Source organism: Castor canadensis, chromosome 15, assembly GCF_047511655.1.
Source record: "Castor canadensis chromosome 15, mCasCan1.hap1v2, whole genome shotgun sequence".
NCBI classification, from domain to species: Eukaryota; Metazoa; Chordata; class Mammalia; order Rodentia; family Castoridae; genus Castor; species Castor canadensis.
The window spans coordinates 19742240-19761696 of record NC_133400.1 but is presented as its reverse complement, the minus strand read 5'-3'; the positions used below and the strand labels follow the sequence as shown (position 1 = coordinate 19761696).

At 38.7% G+C, this 19457-nt stretch overlaps 1 protein-coding gene across 2 annotated transcripts in view; it reads right to left on the bottom strand.

Annotated features, from left to right (window-relative positions):
• Nae1 (NEDD8 activating enzyme E1 subunit 1) overlaps positions 1–18653 on the bottom strand; it is a 29737-nt gene extending 11084 nt beyond the window's left edge. Inside the window, exons 1-13 of one of the 2 annotated variants that reach the window (XM_020174569.2) lie at positions 18528–18653; positions 15055–15158; positions 14907–14967; positions 13766–13796; positions 12764–12835; positions 12467–12546; positions 11454–11563; positions 9081–9190; positions 7526–7588; positions 7081–7144; positions 6734–6825; positions 4763–4822; positions 4538–4671 (exon numbers count right to left, since the gene is read on the bottom strand). In XM_020174569.2, the coding sequence (XP_020030158.1) occupies positions 4538–4671; positions 4763–4822; positions 6734–6825; positions 7081–7144; positions 7526–7588; positions 9081–9190; positions 11454–11563; positions 12467–12546; positions 12764–12835; positions 13766–13796; positions 14907–14967; positions 15055–15158; positions 18528–18580 (1034 nt within the window). In that variant the 5' untranslated portion in view covers positions 18581–18653. The remainder of the gene's footprint in view (positions 1–4537; positions 4672–4762; positions 4823–6733; positions 6826–7080; positions 7145–7525; positions 7589–9080; positions 9191–11453; positions 11564–12466; positions 12547–12763; positions 12836–13765; positions 13797–14906; positions 14968–15054; positions 15159–18527) is intronic. The other variant, XM_074055900.1, reaches the window with a different exon arrangement.
• Between the last annotated feature and the right edge of the window lie 804 nt (positions 18654–19457).

The window sequence follows — 19457 nt, the reverse complement described above, 5'->3', positions numbered from 1 at the left end:
GAAACCTTAAAAGCAAGAAGGGCATGGAGAGAGGTATTTTAGGCACTGAATGAAAATAATTTCAGGACTAGAATACTCTACCAAGCAAAACTATCATTCAAAACTGATGGAGCAATAAAAATCTTTCACGATAAACAGAAACTAAAACAATGTATGACCACAAAAGCCACCTCTCCAGAAGATTCTATAAGGAATCCTGCACACAGAAGATGAAGGTAAACAAAACCACGAGAGGACAGGAAGTATTAAACTGAAAGGGAAGAATAGACAACTACTCAGAGAGTAGCACTGATTTGGCTGCATACACTCAAACCCTTAAACAACAAAGACAACTAAATGGCAGGATTCACCACATACCTATCAATATTAACACTGAATGTCAATGGACTCAACTCCCCCATCAAAAGACATTGTTTGGCAAACTGGATTAAAAAGGAAGATCCCACAATCTTGTTTACAAGAAACCCACCTTATTGACAGAAATAAATACTGGCTTAGGGTGAAAGGCTGGAAGATTTACCAAGCTAATGGCCCCTAAAACAGGAAGAAGTAGCAATACTTACATCAGACACAATACTTACATCAGATGAAGTAGACTTCAAACTTACATTGGTCAAACAAGACAAAGAAGATCACTTCATACTAATAAAAGGGGCAATACATCAAGAGGAAATAACAATTATCAACCTATATGCACTCAATGTCAGTGCACCCAATTTCATTAAACATACACAAAAGGACTTAAGAGCATAAAAACCAGACAAAGACACATCCAAAAAGGAGAACTACAGGCTGATCTCCTTAATGAACACTGATAGAAAAATCCTCAATAAAGTAATGGCAAGACACACTCCAACACAGTGGTGGTGGGAGATTTTAATATCCCCCCATCACCAATAGATAGATCATCCAGACAAAACCAACACAGAAATCCTTGACCTAAATAACACCATAGCTCAAATGGACCTAACTAATAGAGTATTCCATGCAATAGCAGCAGAACATATGTTCTCCTCAGCAACCCATGGAGCTTTCTCCAAAATAGACCATATCTTAGGGTACAAGCCTCAATAAATTTTTAAAAAACTGAAATAATCCCCTGTATTCTATCAAATCACAATACAATAAAACTAGAACTCTACAACAAAAGAAACAGCAGAAAATATGCAAATAATTGGAGGCTGAATAACACATTGCAATGATCAGTGGGTCACAGAAGAAATAAGGGAGGAAATCAAAAAGTTGCTGGAATTTAATGAAAATGAAAACACAACCTATCAGAACCCATGGGATATAGCAAAGGCAGTCCTCAAACTGAAAGTTTATAGCCATGAATGCATATTAATATGCACTCATATTAATTGAAGAGCTCAAATAAACGACCCAATACTATCTCTCAAACTCACAGAAAAACAAGATAAACCGAAAACAGCAGAAGAAGAGAAATAATAAAAATAAGGGCCAAAATTAATGAAATAGAGCCCAAAAAAACCATACAAAGAATCAACAAAACAAAAAGCTGGTTCTTTGAAAAAAATAAACAAGATTGACAAGCCCCTGGCAAATTTGACTAAAAAGAGGAGGGAAAAGACCCAAATCAGTAAAATCAGAAATGAAAAAGGGAGATAACAATAAACACCAAGGAAATCCAGGGAATCATCAGGGACTGCTTTGAGGATCTATATTTAAAATAAATTGGAAAATCTTGAAGAAATGGACAAATTTCTAGATACTTATGGCCACCCAAAACTGAACCAAGAGTATATTAATCACCTAAAGAGATCTATGACACATAATGGAATTGAAGCAGCAATAGAGTCTCCCAAAAAACGAAAGTCCGAGACCTGATGGATTCTACCAGACCTTTAAAGAAGAACTAATACCAATACTCCTTACACTTTTCCATGAAATAGAAAGAGAAGGAACACTGCCTAACTCATTCTATGTAGCAAGTATTACACTCATCCCAAAACCATACAAGGACACATCTGAAAAGGAGAACTACAGGCTGATCTCCTTAATGAACACAGATACAAAAATCCTCAATAAAATAGTGGCAAACCAAATCCAACAATATATCAGAAAGATCATTCACCATGACCAAGTCAGCTTCATCACAGGGATGGTTCAACATACGAAAATCAGTAAGTGCAATACGGCACATTAACAGAGGCAAAGACAAGAACCAACTGATATCGCAATAGACACAGAAAAATCCTTCAATAAGATTCAACACCATTTCATGATAAAAGCTATAAGGAGACTAGGACTAGAAGGAATGTACTTCAACATTATAAAGGCTCTATATGACAAACCTATAGCCAACATCATACTTAATGAGGAAAAACTGAAACCATTTCCCCTAAAGGCAGGAACAAGACAAGGGTGCCCACTCCCTCCACTGCTATTCAAAATAGTCCTGGAATTCTTAGCCAGAGCAATAAGGCAAGAAGGAGAAATAAAAGAAATACAAATAGGTAAAGAAATAGTCAAAGTATCTCTACTTGCAGATGACATGACCTTATACCTTAAAGATTCAAAAACTCCACCCAAAAACTCCCAGACACCATAAACAGCTTCAGCAAAGTAGCAGGATACAAAATCAACTTACAAAAACAGTAGCCTTCTATATGCCAACAATGAACAAATTGAGAAAGAATACAAGAAAACAATTCCATTTACATCAGCCTCAAAACAAAAAAAAATCACATACCTAGGAATAAACTTAACAAAAGATGTAAATGACCTCTACAAGGAGAACTACAAACTACTGAAGAAAGATTGAAGAAGACTACAGAAAGTGGACAGATCTCCCATGCTCATTGATTGGCAGAATCAACATACTAAAAATGGTTGTACTACCAAAAACAATCTACATGTTCAACGCAATTCCCATCAAAATCCCAATGACATTCATCACAGAGATTGAAAAATCAACCCTAAAGTTCATTTGGAAACACAAAAGACCATGAATAGCCGAGGCAATACTGAGCAGAAAGAGCAATGCTGGAGGTATCACAACACCTGACTTCAAACTATACTACAGAGCCATAGCAATAAAAACAGCATGGTACTGGCACAAAAACAGATATGAAGACTAGTGGAACAGAACAGAGAACCTGGATATGAATCCATACAGCTATGCCCACCTAATGTTTGACAAAGCTGCCCAAAACATATGATGGGGAAAGATAGCCTCTTCAACAAATGTTGCTGGGAAAAATGGTTATATGCCTGCAGAAAACTGAAACTAGATCCATGCCTGCCACCTTCTACTAGTTATCAACTCAAAGTGGATTAAGGACCTTAATATCAGACCGAATCCTTGTAGTACAGGAAAGAGCAGGGAATACACTAGAAGCAATAGGTATAAGCAAGGACTTCCTCAATAGAACCCAAGTGGCTCAGCAACTAAGAGAAAGGATTGACAAATGAGACTACACGAAATTAAAGTTTCTGCACAACAAAAGAAATGGTCTCTCAATTGAAGAGACCACCGACAGAATGAGAGAAAAATCTTTGCTTACTATACATCACACAAGGGACTGATAACCAGAATATAAAGGGAGCTCAAAAAACTAAACTCCCCAAAAATCAATGAACCAATAAAGAAGTGGCAACTAAACTGAACAGAACTTTTTCTAAGGAAGAAATCCAAATGGCTAAAAAACACATGAAAAAATGCTTACCATCTCCAGCCATAAAGGAAATACAAATCAAAACCACACTAAGATTCCACCTCACTCCAGTTAGAACAGCTACCCTCAAGAAAACCACCAATAACAAATGCTGGTGAGGATACAGGGAAAAAGGAATCCTCATATACTGTCAGTAAGAATATAACCACTAGTATAGCCACTATGAAAACAATATGGAGGCTTCTTAAAAAACTAAAAATGGATCTGCCATATGATCCAGCAATACCACTCCTAGGGATATACCCAAAGGACTGTGACTCAGGTTACTACAAAGGCACCTGCACACCCATGTTTATTGCAGCACTATTCATAATAGCCAAGTTATGGAAACAGCCAAGATGCCCCACTACTGATGAATGGATTAAGAAAATGTTGTGGGCTAGTGGAATGGCTCAAGTGGTAGATGCCTGCCTAGCAATCATGAAGCCCTGAGTTCACACACCAGTATCATCAAAAAAAAAAAAAAAAAAAAAAAAAAAGAAAATGTTGTATTTATACACAATGGAATTTTACTCAGCCATAAGGAAGAATGAAATCTTGTCATTCGCAAGTAAATGGATGGAACTGGAGAACATTATCTTAAGTGAAGTTAGCCAAGCTCAGAAGGCCAAAAATCGTATGTTCTTCCTCATATGCTGACTTTAGACCTAAAACAAATACAGTAATACTATTGGACATGGGTCACAAGCTAAGGGGTGAACACATACAGGACATACAGAAAGAATAGGGAAAGATAGGAAACCCAAAACTTAAAAGTATTTGATGTGCCTACTGTAGAAGAGCTAATATACATCGTAACATAAACAGATTAAATTGTCAGTTTGAAAACAGTGACTTACACATTTTGTAGTTTTATATATTTTCCAGAATCTGCAATCATATCTGGAATTGTGCCTCGAACAGGTAAATTTCCTTGCCCTTCCTTGGCCACAAATTCCTTTAAGGCACGAGCTAAAATCCAAAATGGTGGAGTCTAAAAGAATAAGAAAAAATTAACATTAAGTAGTATTTTATTTTGATCCAGAGGTTAAAGCAGCATTATTTTTGCTTCTTCTTATTGTTACCTGTTTGGTGATATTTATGCAGCAATCGTCATTAAATATATCTTCAATACTGCTTGGGATCTAACAAAGGAACATCAGATATTTACTTATACTAAGAATTTGCCCACCTTTATTTTCAATGCTGTTTCTTCAAATAAGTTCAGTTCTCAAAGTCTAGTAAAATGCCAACTTCTGATTTGTTTTTTATTTAGTATCAGAACCAAAAATCTGATGAGGGAAAAGAGAAGAAAGTGCCCTCCCTACCCTCTGTTAGCATTCAAGATTAGCCATTTTCCTATACCATACATGGAGTAAAGGAGCCCAACAGTAATTTTGTATAGTTACATCTGAAGACAACAAAGACTACAGCTATTATTACCAAGCCAGGTTTGTAGTTCTTCTATTCTGTCAAAAATTTTTAATTCTTATACCCTAGCTAGAGCCTGTTGAAAGACAACCACTCTGGTGAAAACTAAATAAATTATACAATTCTATTGCTTAGCAAGATCATCATACATTCAAAAACTACACAAATTGAAGGTTTTGATTCTACTATTGTTTGGAAAAAAGAAAGTTCTTATTGATAACCTACTAACTGATGTCTCTGCTTTTACTCCTATCCCTTCCATTCTATTCTCCTCACGAGAGTCAAAATAGCCTTCTAGAAATCCAAAGATCATTCCACTTTGCTGCTTAATACCCTTCCATGGCCTGCAAGGCCCTTATGAACTGGCCCTTTCTCTCTCCACACTCAAATCCTTCCCAGCACTTTCCCCCTTTCTCTCTAATCACACTGGCTAGCCTACTGATCCCTAAAAAAATGTCAAGCTTCATCCCATTTCAGGGCCTTTGCACATGTCCTCTGCTGGACAAGCTCTTCCATCAGACCTCTGCATGTCACCTAACTTAGCTTCTGCTTAAAAGCATCTCTTTGAGAGTCTCCTTGGTCCCCTATCAAGACTGCCTCCCAAACCCAGATCCCCTCTGCCCCATTATGCTCTACCCTTAGTTCTACTCCAATTTTATTCATAACAACTGGTGCATTTACATCTGTTTAATCAGTGTGCTGCCTCCCAACCACTAGAACCATATATTTTTAGTTGGAGTAAATACTCATTGAAATATACAGACCTTACATGTATAATCTGATACATTTTGATAACTTCACATATATATTTTCAACCTCACTCTAAATAAAACACAGATGATCTTCATCACCCCAGAATATTCATCCACAAAGCATACACTTTAATCACTCAGCAATTGTCTCATTGTCTTCAAAAAAGTCTGCAATGACAGCTCATGTGCTTTCCTACTGTGAAAGGTAGTATTTTTGCATTTTAAATTCTAACAGACTTCTAATAATATAGTAGATGCTATATCCCAAAGTTCCCCCAAAAACCTCACTGGCCAACTTTAACAACAAAACCACGACAAAACAGAAAACATGTGAGTTATCCTCTAATTTTTTTTTTTTTTTTTTTTTTTTTTTTTGTGATAGGGTCTGGGTATGCAGCCCAGCTATCTTTCAACTCACAATCCTCCTGCCTCTGCTTTCCGAGTGCTGGGATTGCAGGCCTGTTCCATCACATGCAGCTTATAATTTCTAAAGTGTCCAATGTTATTAAGAACGTCTTATACACACAAGAAAAAGAAAAAGAGTATCTTACATTATATCTAAATAATTACTATGAAAAGAAAATGCAGGGTAACAATATTTAACTTTTTAGACAACAGTATCTGGGACCAGCATAACATCACTTTTATTTTATAATTACTACTATTCACAAATAACTTATATCACTATTACATACTAAAGCACTGACACACATTTTAAGCACAGTACAAAACCTTATTAAAACAAGACTCAATCTGTTATATTTATTTCTAGCTAACTATACATTTAGGAAATATTGTTATAATTAACTTTCACATCTGAGGACTTCAGAAAATATCTTTCTTGTATGAATCCCTCAGCAACTCCCTTAATACCTGAGTTGTATTTAGTGCTGTGTTCACATTTTTAATAGCTTCTTCAAAATTCTCTTCATCTTCTGGAGCTCCATTCTCATTCTTTAGAATCCCTAATAAGACAGGAAATGGTTAATAAACAATAGCCCTTTTCTTCTCACACTTTCTGTCCCCCAAATATTATAGAAATAAGATTCTAAAGGGAGGATCACAATACTGAACCTCCATCACCTCCCCAGAAGAAAAGTAAAATAAAACCTGAAGATGGTACCATGACAAAGGTATTAAAAGAAATCGAATAACCATTTTCTTCAAGCAATTTGCTTTTCAAACTTTACACAATTCTTAATCACATCCCATAATATTACCTTGTCTAATCAAATCTCTGAAGTCCTCTTTTTCTTTATAGGTTTTAGGAATTCGTCCATTTGTCTAAATTGGTTAAAAATTTTAAAAATCTAGTTATAAAAACTCAAAATATGGAAATTGAGTCCAAATTTTCCCCCACCATCCACATGAGATTTCATTGACAAATTTGTACCCCAATGAAATCAGAGAACAGAAACTGCAGGCCATTTCTTTATATTCATTTCCCACTGCTAGTTTCAAAATTACATCTATCCAAATTTTAATTTGTTAATGAAAGTATCAATATTAAAAGAGGAATAGGTAGACTTAAATTTAAAAGCTTCTACCTGCCCTATCCCCCCATAAGGAAAAAAATTAATCTCCCATTCCCTTCCAAGGAACTCCTTTAGAATAAATTAAAAATAAGGTCACATACAGAATTTTTGTTTTTAAAAAAGGACATACTTCACTATACCACTGTGCTAAATATTTAGCTACAATCACAATCCATGGAGTATGGCTGTGGTCCTAAAAATGAGAGACAAATCAAAGAAAATATCAGTATTAGTTAACATTAATTCTTCACTATACCATCTCATTTTCAATAAACTCAACAATATTCATGTTCATCTCCTAATATGTATGGAGTAGTGAATAGAGGAAAATGAGCTGGGGTTAAAAAAAAAACTGGTTTACAAATGTTTTTAGAAGGAGTATCCAGTTTGATCCTGGTATGTCAGGTATATACTATGTTCCCATTTTCTCAGCAAGAAAACAGTCTTAAAGACATTTTACCAAAACTAGCTCAAATCTCTTGATTTCTGATACCAATCTTAGACTCAGAAAAGACAATCTTCTCTGGGTTTTCTCATGAATCAAATGAACATCTGCATTTTAATTAATATGTAGGTGGAAATGAAATATATGCTCTTTATTTATAGACCATTATAAATAACATTTCTATAAAAATGTAGTTCATTCTCCCTCCCTCCCTCCCTCTCTCCCCCCCCACTCTCTCTCTCTCTCTCTCTCTCTCTCTCTCTCTCTCTCTCTCTCTCTCGACAGGCTATTGCTATGTAGCCAAGTTTGGCCTTGAACTTCTATGCAGCCCAGGACTGAACTCTCAATCCTCTTGCCACAACCTCCTATGTACTTCAGTTATAGGGGTATACCACCATGCTCAGCTGCCTTAGTAATTTTCACACACAAAAATAAGTTTCAAGAGGATCAATTTCCATAAACACCCACCCCAAATTCAAACTTCACGTGTATGTATGGTTTCTGTTTGTTTTTTGGGTTTTGACAGGGTCTCACTTTTAGCCTAGGCTGGCCTCAAACTCTAGATCCTCCTGCCTCAGCCTCCTCAGTGCTGGGATTATAGGCATGTGCCATAATACTTGGCTCAAATTCAAACTATTTTAAAAAGTAAAATTATCTGTTTAGAAACAACGCCATAAAGAGGCCTTCTGGGATATGTTAATGCCCAATTCCTTGACATGGGTGGTGATAACACAGTGAAGTTCAGTTTAATATATGTACCTTCAATAAAGTTTTTAAGTTTGGGGGAAAAATAGTTTATTGAAAACAAATAAGGGGCTGGGAGTGTGGCTCAAATGGCAGGAGTACCTGCCTAGCAATCACAAGGCTCTGAATTCAAACCTCAGGACACCCAAAATAGAAAAAAAGGTAAAACGTTATTATGTGATTTGGATGACAAGAATATGGAGGTTTATAGTATTTTCTCATACTGGTACAATTAAAAAAACTTATGTTAAAAAAAAATGAGAGTTCACACCCCAGTCCCATCAAAAAAAAAAAAGCTTGAGCCAGATGTAGTGGTGTACATCTATAATCCCAGCACTCAGGAGACTGAGGAAGGAGAATCAGGAAGGAGTTCAAGGCCAGCCTGGGGAATATTGTGAGTTTGAGACCACCCTGAGTTACACTTCAAAACCACATCTTGGTGGTAAAAAAAAAGAAAAAAAATCGCTGTAAATGTAAGCTTGTATACCCTACCAACCTTTTTTTCCATATGATCCAAATCGTAAGACTGAAAATGTTCTCTCAGTTCAGGAAATGGCTTATCCAATCGTAGATCCTCTAATGCATTATCTGGATGAGACTCTATTACTGTAACACAAGCCGCCCCAAAACACAAACTTAATCCTTTAGCACTACTGCAGCAATACACTACTTTTTAGAAACTTAGGAAATCTGTAATTCTTAAATGGCCATATGGCCTACAGATTTTTTTCATTGTTATTTGTACACAGTAAAATGCATGAATCTTAAGCAGACTATAAGGAGTTTTTTGTTGTTGTTGTTTTGCAGTACTGGGGTTTGAACTTAGGGCTTCACACTTGTAGGCAGGTGCTCTACTACTTGAGCTAATCCGTATGAGAGGTTTTTTTTGTGTGTGGTTTGTTTGTTTGTTTGCTTTGCACAACAGGGTCCAGTTATACAAGCTAGCCTTAAACTCTAGATCCTCCTGCCACAGCCTCTCCAATGCTGCAATTACAGGTATGCACCACATCTGGCTCACTGTAAGTTCTAATAAAAGTTAAAATCAAGATTCCTATAAAACAATTTACCATAACTGAAAAAGCTCAAAACTAACAAAATGTACATACAAACAACTTCTGACAACCTATCCATCCTCCATTTGTGGTCTTTACTACTGAAGATCAGCATCACCATCTATCTAGTCCTCTTCCCTAGAAATCCAAGGGTTATCCTGGATTTTTGCTTCTTTTGCCCCAACATCAGTTGCTCCCCACTTCCTGATCTGACTTGGAACACTGCTCGCCACATGGAAGGAGGACAACAGTGTGCAATTTCAGTGAGCATTCAGAACAAGGCATCATTCTGTCAACTTGCTTGTTACGTGACCTAAGGCAAATAACTTAATTTCTCTGTGTCTCAGTGTCATTTATAAGAAACAGGTATTTCAAATCCCAGTACCACCAAGGAAAAAAAAAAAGATTGCTTTGGTTATAAAAGGTGGTTGTAAGCTGGGCACTCTACCCCTTAATCCCTAGCTAATCAGGAGGCAGAGATTGGGAGGATTGTGGTTCCAAACCACCCAGGCAAACAGTTTTCGGGAACCTATCTAGAAAACACCCAACACAAAAAAAGGGCTTGCAGAGTGGCTCAGATGGTAGAACACCTGTCTAGCAAGTTTGAGGCCCTAAGTTCAAACCCCAGTACCACCAAAGGAAAAAAAAAAAAGCTGATATAATAGTATTTACCTGACAAAGGTTTTGCAAAGAGTAAATGAAATAATCCCCATAAAGGCTGGCACACAGCTAGCAATGTTAACCTTCACTCTTACCTACCTCTTCTTCCCTTCCTCTCTCTACCTATGTTTTTCCTAAAACAGGGGCTCTCCCTTTTTCTGTCTCTCTCTTCTCTAGACCACTGGAAATATACTAACAGTAACCCCTGCCTCCAATCTTTGCCTCTTTAAATACATTCATTCTCCACTCAACTTCAGAGTGATCCACTGAAAATAAAAATTTACACCCTGTCACTTTCCCACTTATAACTCTTAAATAGCCCACCACCACGTACCAAAAGCCTACCCAACAAACCTTCCCTAGCTACCCATTCAGATGTTATTCCTCAGTGATGATGTCAATGCCAATGGCTATCACTGTGTTAACAGACTGCCTGGCTCATAGCTGGCACAGAATGAAAACACTTTAAGTAAACAAAGAACACTGTATGAGTACTTAATGAAAATGTTATGAAATTCTAGAAGCAAGATTTTATACGTAAAGGGCTAATATCCCCCCTCAACTAATGCAGGAGTACCCAAGAATAGAGGGAAAAATGGTGGTGTGACTTCTGTGTGTCAGGATGACCCACATAACTTCACTCTCTCTTGTGGTAGTCATACAGGCCCTATGTGGGTTAGAAGGCAAAAGAAACTAGGTACTTGCAAAGCTGCTAGGCCTCCTAAAAAGATAAGGAAGCTGGCTAAGCGCTGGTGGCTCACACCTATAATCCTAGCTACTCAGGAGGCAGAGATCACAAGGATCACGGTTCAAACCAGCTCAGACAAACAGTGTGTGAGACCCTACCTCAAAAAAAAGAAAAAAAAAAAATCACAAAAAAGGGCTGGTGGAGAAGCTCAAGGTGGAGGCCCTAAGTTCAAACTCCAGTACTGCCAAAAAAAAAAAAGATGAAGAACCTGTACCTGTTGTATTTCTGCTTTGTATCCTTCTATAATGCTATGTAAGGGATAGATTAAAACCTATTGAGTCTGATTGGAACGCTGAACTTATAACCAGAGATATGCTGCTACAAATTTAAAACTGACTTTCTAAATTACTAAGCTTCTAAAATTACAACTAAACAACCAGTAGCAAGCCCCATATGCTCAAAATTTTACCTGGATGTTCTTTTATTATGATCCTCATGTAACCAACCAGTCCATATGTCCTACAAATCAAAAGAGGGACTTGGGAATTCCAAAGGACATCAGCTAAATGTAGTAATGTACTGCAAAAGAAAGTAAAATAAGAACATAAGCAAATGAGTATTATGCCAAACAAGAAACAAGCCAAACATGAAAATGTCTTAAAATAAAGCAACTTTCAGAGTGAAGGTGTGGCTCAGGCAGCAAAGTGCCTGCTTTGCAAGCAAAAAACTCTGAGTTCAAACCCCAGTTCCACCAAAAACATAAATAAATTAAAAAAAAAAAAAAGCAACTTTCTTATTAACTAATGAATGCAAAGATGCATCCACTGTGTTTATATAAGCAGGTCAAGAATATAGTGAAAAGCAAACAATTTCACAAGGCTGCAATTTCAAAAAAAAGCATGTTTTGGACTAGAAGCTATGAACCCCTTGTCTGCTGCATCAGGAAGAATGTTCTTAAAAAACATTTTCTAAACATTTCTGTGATTGAGAATATTTATAAAATCCATACACACACACCTCCAAATAACAAGATTTTGGGTTTGTTTGGTGGGACTGAGGTTTGAACTCAGGGCTTTGCACTTGCAAAGCAGGCTCTCTATTGCTTGAGCCACTCCTCTAGTCCATTTTGCTCTGGTTATTTTGGAGATGGGATCTTATACACTATGTGCCCGGGCTATCCCTGAACCACAGTCCTCCCAATCTCAGCCTCCCAAATAGCTAGTACATCATGCCCAGCCCTAACTAGTTTCTAATCACTAAATAATAACCAATGTTAACTTTAACTGCTCTAAATATCCAAAAGTTTTAAGTCTCAGTATTTTTCTCTTCCTCATCTTTTTAATGCTAGAATACATAAGAGCTTCAAGTTAAAGATTTCTAAGGAATTAAAAAATGTTTGAAACTGTATGTCTGTAGAGAAAATAAAACTATGCAAATCAAGTAAGATTAAAATTTTTTAAAAATGTTAACATCAAAATTTACCTTTCAGGAAGCTGAGTTGCAATCACAATAGTAAACCTACAGAAAAATGAGGGATCATTGTCTAGAAGGTTTTCTGGACTCTAAATAAGACAGGAGAAAAAAAAAAATCCAACAATTTCACAGTCATATTAAACATAGCAGATACAGTTGAGCTACTTTAGAATAAATGAGGAAACAAATTCAATTCCAACTACATAAATGATACAAAGATCCAAAAGTCTAAGTTTCCAGGGCTTGAATAATTAAAAAAAGAAACTTATTTCAAAACAGAAATGATAAAGTATATATGTATTGTACCTCTTCCACAAAACTTCCAGAGACGTCATTATTTAGTTCTTGTAAGAATTCCATGGCAGCTTGAGCTCGATTCTTTTTAAAAAACAAAGCATTTGATTTGAATTAGAAAATGCTTGGCTACAATATAATCCTCCAGTACACAGATCAGGCAAACTCACTATTAAACGATCTAAATTTCATGTGTAGGTATGACGACTCCACTTCCCATGATGCTTAAATTTAAACTAAAGCTCAAGCAGAGTTTCTTAAAACAGAGCTAAAACATTACTACACGGAGTTCTTAAATAATCACATTATTTGCCCTTGACTTTTCTAATTAGGCACATGACCAAAGAGTTCTGGGTAGTAGCAGGCAGGGATATCCTAGATCAAGTTAAGTCCTACTCTAACCACCCCAGCTATAATCCTGTACAAGATAGTCAATCATTAAAGTAACTGCCATTCCCATTCAGAATATTATCGTAAGTTCTCTAACATGGTTAAGATTTGTTTTTGAGACAGGGTCTCACTGTGTAGTCCAGGCTGGCCTCAAACTCCTGATCCTCCAACCTCAGTCTCCTCAGTGAACCACCATGCTCAGCAAAGCATGCTTCTTTTTTGTTGTTGTTGCTATGCTGGGGATTGAACCTAGGGCCTCATACATGCTAGGCAAACACTCTACCATTAAGCTACATCTCCAGCCCTAAGATTTTTATTTAAAATATAAAAATAAAGAATCTTTTGGCTAATTTCAGTTGAAAATTTTGTTAACCAGAATACTTAATTCTCTTAACGTGAATGTTGCTCAAGACCTTAATACAGGATAGTATGAAATCACAGACATTACTTCCAAATTCTTAAACTACCAAACATATAAAGATTTACCAGATTAGAAAAATAAGCTAAAAACTTTTTTCTCAGAAATAAGCTCTTTTAAAGTCAAAGCTTTTCAGGCAATCAAGACATAGTAGTATTACTAGGTGCTCACACACAACCATATTCTATAACAAAGTGATTGCTTACCTTGCCAATACTGCTTCTTTGAAGGAAAAAACTAAAGTGGACAAAAAAAAAAAAAGTAAAGGCTTATGTGCTATAAAGGAAAACCTGTATGTAATAGTGTGTGTATTTCATTCATAGTATAAAACAAACTCTATTGCATTAGCAGACCGTAAGAGCCTTCTTGAAGGAAGAAAATTAGACGGGCTAGTAAAGTCAATGTTTCCCAAAGCATGCACCACAGAATTCACAAGATGCTCTAAGAGAAAAAGCTTCCCAGGCATATACCTTATGCTATCTTTCCATCTAAGAAACTCACAGTATCATACATAATACATACAATATCAAAGTTTTATAGTAAAGAAGTTTGAACTTCATTTGACCCATTTCCCAAACTCATTTGACTGTGGCACCTACTGGCAAGAAAAAGCAACCTTATTCTTACCACATCCTGCTATAATCAAGCAAGTAGCAAAGGTAGTAAGACTGTTTCTTTACAGACACCAATAAAAGGGCTGCATTGTGGAGAGCAGAAACTAGCTACATATGAACTAATTTTGTTTTCCTTATATTTACTCATTGTCATTGTTTACCAACAAATACAATGAAAAAGCCCAGATTCCAAATCCCTGAAAATTTTAATCCAATTTCGGAATGCTCTCAAAGTCTAAAAATGACAATGTATAAAGAATAATATGTAGACCATCTCTAAAACAGTATTTTTACAGTGATAATGTAATGTGGTGAGAGATAGACCTGAACTAAACTTAGAGAACACCACAAATAAAATGTATTATGTGTATTATTCTCATGATCCCCCAAAACAACTATTGTTATTACTTATTAACACCTAGAAGTCAATGCAAGGGCTTAGAAAGCACCTACATTTTACAAATAAGGGAATAATGACTACTCCTTTGTATTAATAACAATAAAGACAGTAACGATGGGTATCTTTTGTTAATGATCCATTTGCCAGACACTGTGCTAGCACTTTACCTGTATTTTTACTTCCTTCTCACCATTATCCTACATATGTGGATAATTTCCACCACAGAGTCAAGTCACCCTAATCAAAGAGGCAAAGCTAAGATTCAGGCCTCCTCTTCCATGTCAGTGTACTACCTCTCTCTCTAACATGCACATATTTGAAAACAGAACATACTTGTTTCCAGCATCTTCTCCGCTGACCTGATTCCCATCAATAATTGTAAATGAACCAATACCTGAGAGACAAAACAGTCAGTCAAGAATATGTATTTGTAAGTTAGAAACCACAGTCACATTAGAGCACAACCACCCAACTACATTACCTGGTAGTACCAAGTTTTTAAGAACTTCAGTTCCTGTAGCTGTTGCATTTATCAGACAAACATGAGCAGATTCCAAAGCCTCTTGCCCATGATCACCCCACAATCTACAAAATAAGACACAAAATTCAACATTTTAAAAACTACCACAAAAATATAACTTTCCTGTTTGAGTGGTGACCTTCTATCTTTAAAGCATTATTGCATAGAATAACCCACATAATAACCAAAGCAAACATGCAAGACAGGAACAGACGCTATTGTAGGGATTATATGGCAAAGTAATCAAACACTCCAACAGACTATACTTTGCATGGTTTGGGCGGAACATCAAATCAGAACTAGAAACCTGATCTTCCAGCTCCTTATCTGTTTTCAGATCAGACAATTTACAGAACAGAAAGTATACAGACAGGCTGGTGGAGTGGCTCAAGTAGTAGAGCACCTGCTGTAGGCACTAGGCCCTGAGTTCAAGCCCCCGTGTGGGGGTGTGGGGGAGAGTTATACTCATCAACATTAAAGAAGTGTCTTAGCCAGGTGTGGTGGTATGTGCCTATAGTTCCAGCTACTCAGGAGGCTGAGACATAAGGATCCCTTGAGCCAAACTCAGGGCTAGCCTGGGCAACAGAGTGAGACCCCATCTCTTAAAAAAATAAGTGTCTTGCACCTAAAATCTAATCTGTTCTATTTCAGTTCTTCTAAGATATGTAGATCCAGTGAATTTAAGATCTTGACATAGGACTTACCACTGTGACATCTGCAAGTATAAGCAAAATCTTTACCAAGAAAACTGAATTATTATCATCTGAAAAGCCTCACATTGACTTTTATAGAAGTGCTTTAAAATATAATACCTGTTGAGGCGCTCAGCCTTTGAGACCCCTCCCACTTCGGAAGCTTTTCTTCTCTTTTCCTCTTTGCTTAAAAAAACCTCTGCTTTCATTCATATATGTATATACATATATATGTAAAATACCTGTTTGAATACTCAAATAGCATGATTAACAGATGTTTACATTAATAAAACAGATACAATAAGAATTACAAATGTTATGTATGTGTTCTTTTTGGGTTTTATTTTTTTATGTGTGGTACTAGGGTTTGAACTCAGGGCCTCAAGCTCGCTAGGCAGGTGCTCTACCACTTGAGCCACTAATCAGTCCACAAATGTATGTCATAACCTGACTCTCACTGGCACATCACTAACAAGGCAAGGTACATCATCACACAATGTACCATGGTTTCTAGGCCAACCTGGTTACCTTCATTCAAAAACCTGCTTATTGATTTGTCTTTCCTTTTCAGTTTAGGAAGTATGGAGGAGCACAAATTATTAGAAAATGCCATGGCCAGGTAAGTACGAGCAGCCCAGAGACTGAAAAACACTGATGTGCCTTCCTGTCACCAGTCTAAAGCAGATTCCCCCTTACTGTATAGAGCATATCACAACCAACTCCCCATTTGGCTTTTTATTTGCTGGACGTCTATCTCTTCATTCTCAGCTCCATAATGACCCAGACAACCCCACTATGTTCACCACTGGGGCTCCAATACCTAGCCACAGGGCCTTGCCCTGGGTAGGAGATCACTGAACAGCTGTCAAATGAATGCAAGAACAGCCTGGAAGAACCAGATGGACTGGAAACATGTTTGTGGAGCACAGAGTCATCTCTGGTTGATAGAAGTTTGGGTAGTTGGAGAATAAGCTTAAGAATACTAGAGTATCTCTAGTATTCAAGAAAGGAGCCAAACCTGAAATCAATCCACTCTCTGTCTTGCTGGCCTGAGAGAAGGCACTGGTGACTGCTACCTGGCCACACAACTTTGCTTCTGCTTCCTTCTGACACTTCCACACCAATAACCAGTTCTCACAACGAAAGGTAAAGTTTGCTCTTTTCATGGAACAGACTCAGTAAAAACCTTTTTGTGGTGCTTAGCAACCTTAAATATCTTCTGTTTGCTACTGTTTGGTTATACCTGCATTCAAAACTTCAAGAATTTATAAGGAAATACGGTAATGTTAAGGGCCCTGTCACCTTGTTTCTTTCCCCAAAGGCATGGAGGCAGTAATATAACTCAGTACCAGCTCTGAAAAAGCCAGAGGGCCTGAATTTAAAAACATGTGGAGCCAGGTGTGGCGCTTCACACCTGTAATCCCAGCTATTCTGGAGGCTGAGATAGGAGAACCTCTGAATGAGACCCATCCTGGGCAAAAGCACGAGACCATATCTGAAAAATAAACTAAAGCAAAAAGAGCTGAGAGTGTGACTCAAGTGGCAAGGCACCTGTACAGCAACTGCAAGGCCCTGAATTCAAACCCTAGTACTGCCAAAACAAAACAAAAATCAGGAGCTCTGGACAAGTTTCCTAACTTCTCCAAAACTCAATTTCTCCATCTGTACGGTACAAGAAATGTCTGTCTTCCACAGCGCTCTCAGAATTAAGTGCCTAAAGCCCCTAATACAGCACTAGACTGAAAGGGCAAACAGAAGTTCCAGTCCTTAGGAACTTATTGAAATTTCTCTAGGCTTGGGGGCTCCAGGGAGGAGGGAGGGGCAAGCATTTTTATTACCTCCACTGACTCAACACATAGAAGATGCTCACTAAATAAGCAAAGGAGAGGGAAAGCAGCAGCCTGATGGTTTAGATTCACCCAGTCCACTAAGGTAGTCTGTGGCCACAAGCGACTACTCAGCACTAGAAGTGAGGCTGACATGAATTAAGACTGTTGGGGGGGGAGGCAAAATGTCTCAGTAACTTTTTTTTATTGATTACATTTAAATGGTAATATTTTGGACACAGTAGGACAGTAGATTAAATAAAGTACATCATAAAAATTAATTTCATTTTTTTCTTTCTTTTTTAACTTTTGATTGTTTTGTATTTTTTGAGATAGGGTCTCCCTCTATAGCCCAGGCTGGCTGGAACTCGCTATCCTCCTGTCTCAGCCTCCCAAGTGCTGGGATTACAGGCAAATAGCACCACGCCTGGCGTCTTTTTACTTTTAAGGCGACTACTACAAAATGTATAATTACAAACATATGTGGCTTGCATGAAGCTAGCATTACACTTCTATTGGACAGCGTTGGCTTAGAACAATACCTGACACTCGGTGCCGCTGTACGCGGGCGGGATGGAGTACTCTAATCCCCCCATTCGTTAAGACCGGGGGCCTAAGCCCAGCCAGGCTGGGCAAGCAGCGATCCTGGGGACCGGGCTGACCTGGGCACAGCGCACCTGGAACCGCACAAGCGTGGCGGGAGGGGGAAGAGGAGGGCCTGGCCTTCATGGACCACTCAGCCCCGGACCAGAGCCCCAAAGCGCTGGCTCCCCACGCCGCGCACCGCACGGCCCGGCGTGTCCCGGCCTGGCGACAGGCCTGAGCGAGGCCCATCACGGCACCCGCGCGCCTAGGCCTGGCTCGGGCGCAGGCCAGCCCGCCGGCCCACCCGCCAGGCTCGGAAGCCCTGGCTCACCTCAGCTGCCGATCGTACTTCTGCTCCTTGAGCAGCTTCTCTGGCTGCGCCATGGCCGCGCCTGCCGCGCGAACAGCCAAGCCACCACCGAGCGCCACCACCGGCTCGGCGCGCGCGCAGGCGCACTGGACGCCCCTGCGCCGCCGCCCTCTCCGCGCGCCGCCTGCAGGGGGCGCCGTCGCTGCACTGCGCACGCGTCACCCGGACGCCTGGGCTTGCGCGACCGACAACTACAAGGTAGCCAGGTGGAAACTTGCGGGTTCTCCCACGTCGCTAGTGCACTGGTCCATTCCTCTGTGCAGTAGCTGTTGGGAACTCGGGCTTTGAAACCAGGCAGAATTGGAGTTTAATCACTTACACTTGGGAGATTGGCTCTTTCCCATTCAGATCCTCAATTTGCTCACCTGTGCAATGGGGATGAAAAAGTCTGGGTCACAAGGGTCACAAGGGTCTTTGACCCTTAAATGAAATATTGAATACACAGGGTCAGACTTACAAAAAGTCTTGTACGAATAATAGCTTTCAGTATCGTGATCGTTATTGTTCACCCATTTCTTCCATTCTGTTATGCTCCAGCCTGCAGAGCAAACACAGTAAGTTCAGGCACTGTTCTTGGAAATTCACTGGTTCTTTGAGCAAAGGACAGTAAATAATGCAGGCCTCCTATAGAGGGAAGCTGGGGTACACAGAGAAACCCCACCCCACTCCTCCTCTCCAGTAATGTCCCACATAGTGTGGGAATGGGAAGGAATTTTAAGCAGAAGGAACAGCAAGTGGCAAAAGTTAAGCTAGGGAGTCTAAGGGGCTAGTGAAGTTTGGTAAGGCGACAGATAGGCAGTGGTGGGGGGTGGTTTGAAAGCCAGCAGGGGCTGAGCTGTGAGTACTATGAACTTAGAAAAAGGTGTAATTAATAGCTGTGCACAAATGCAG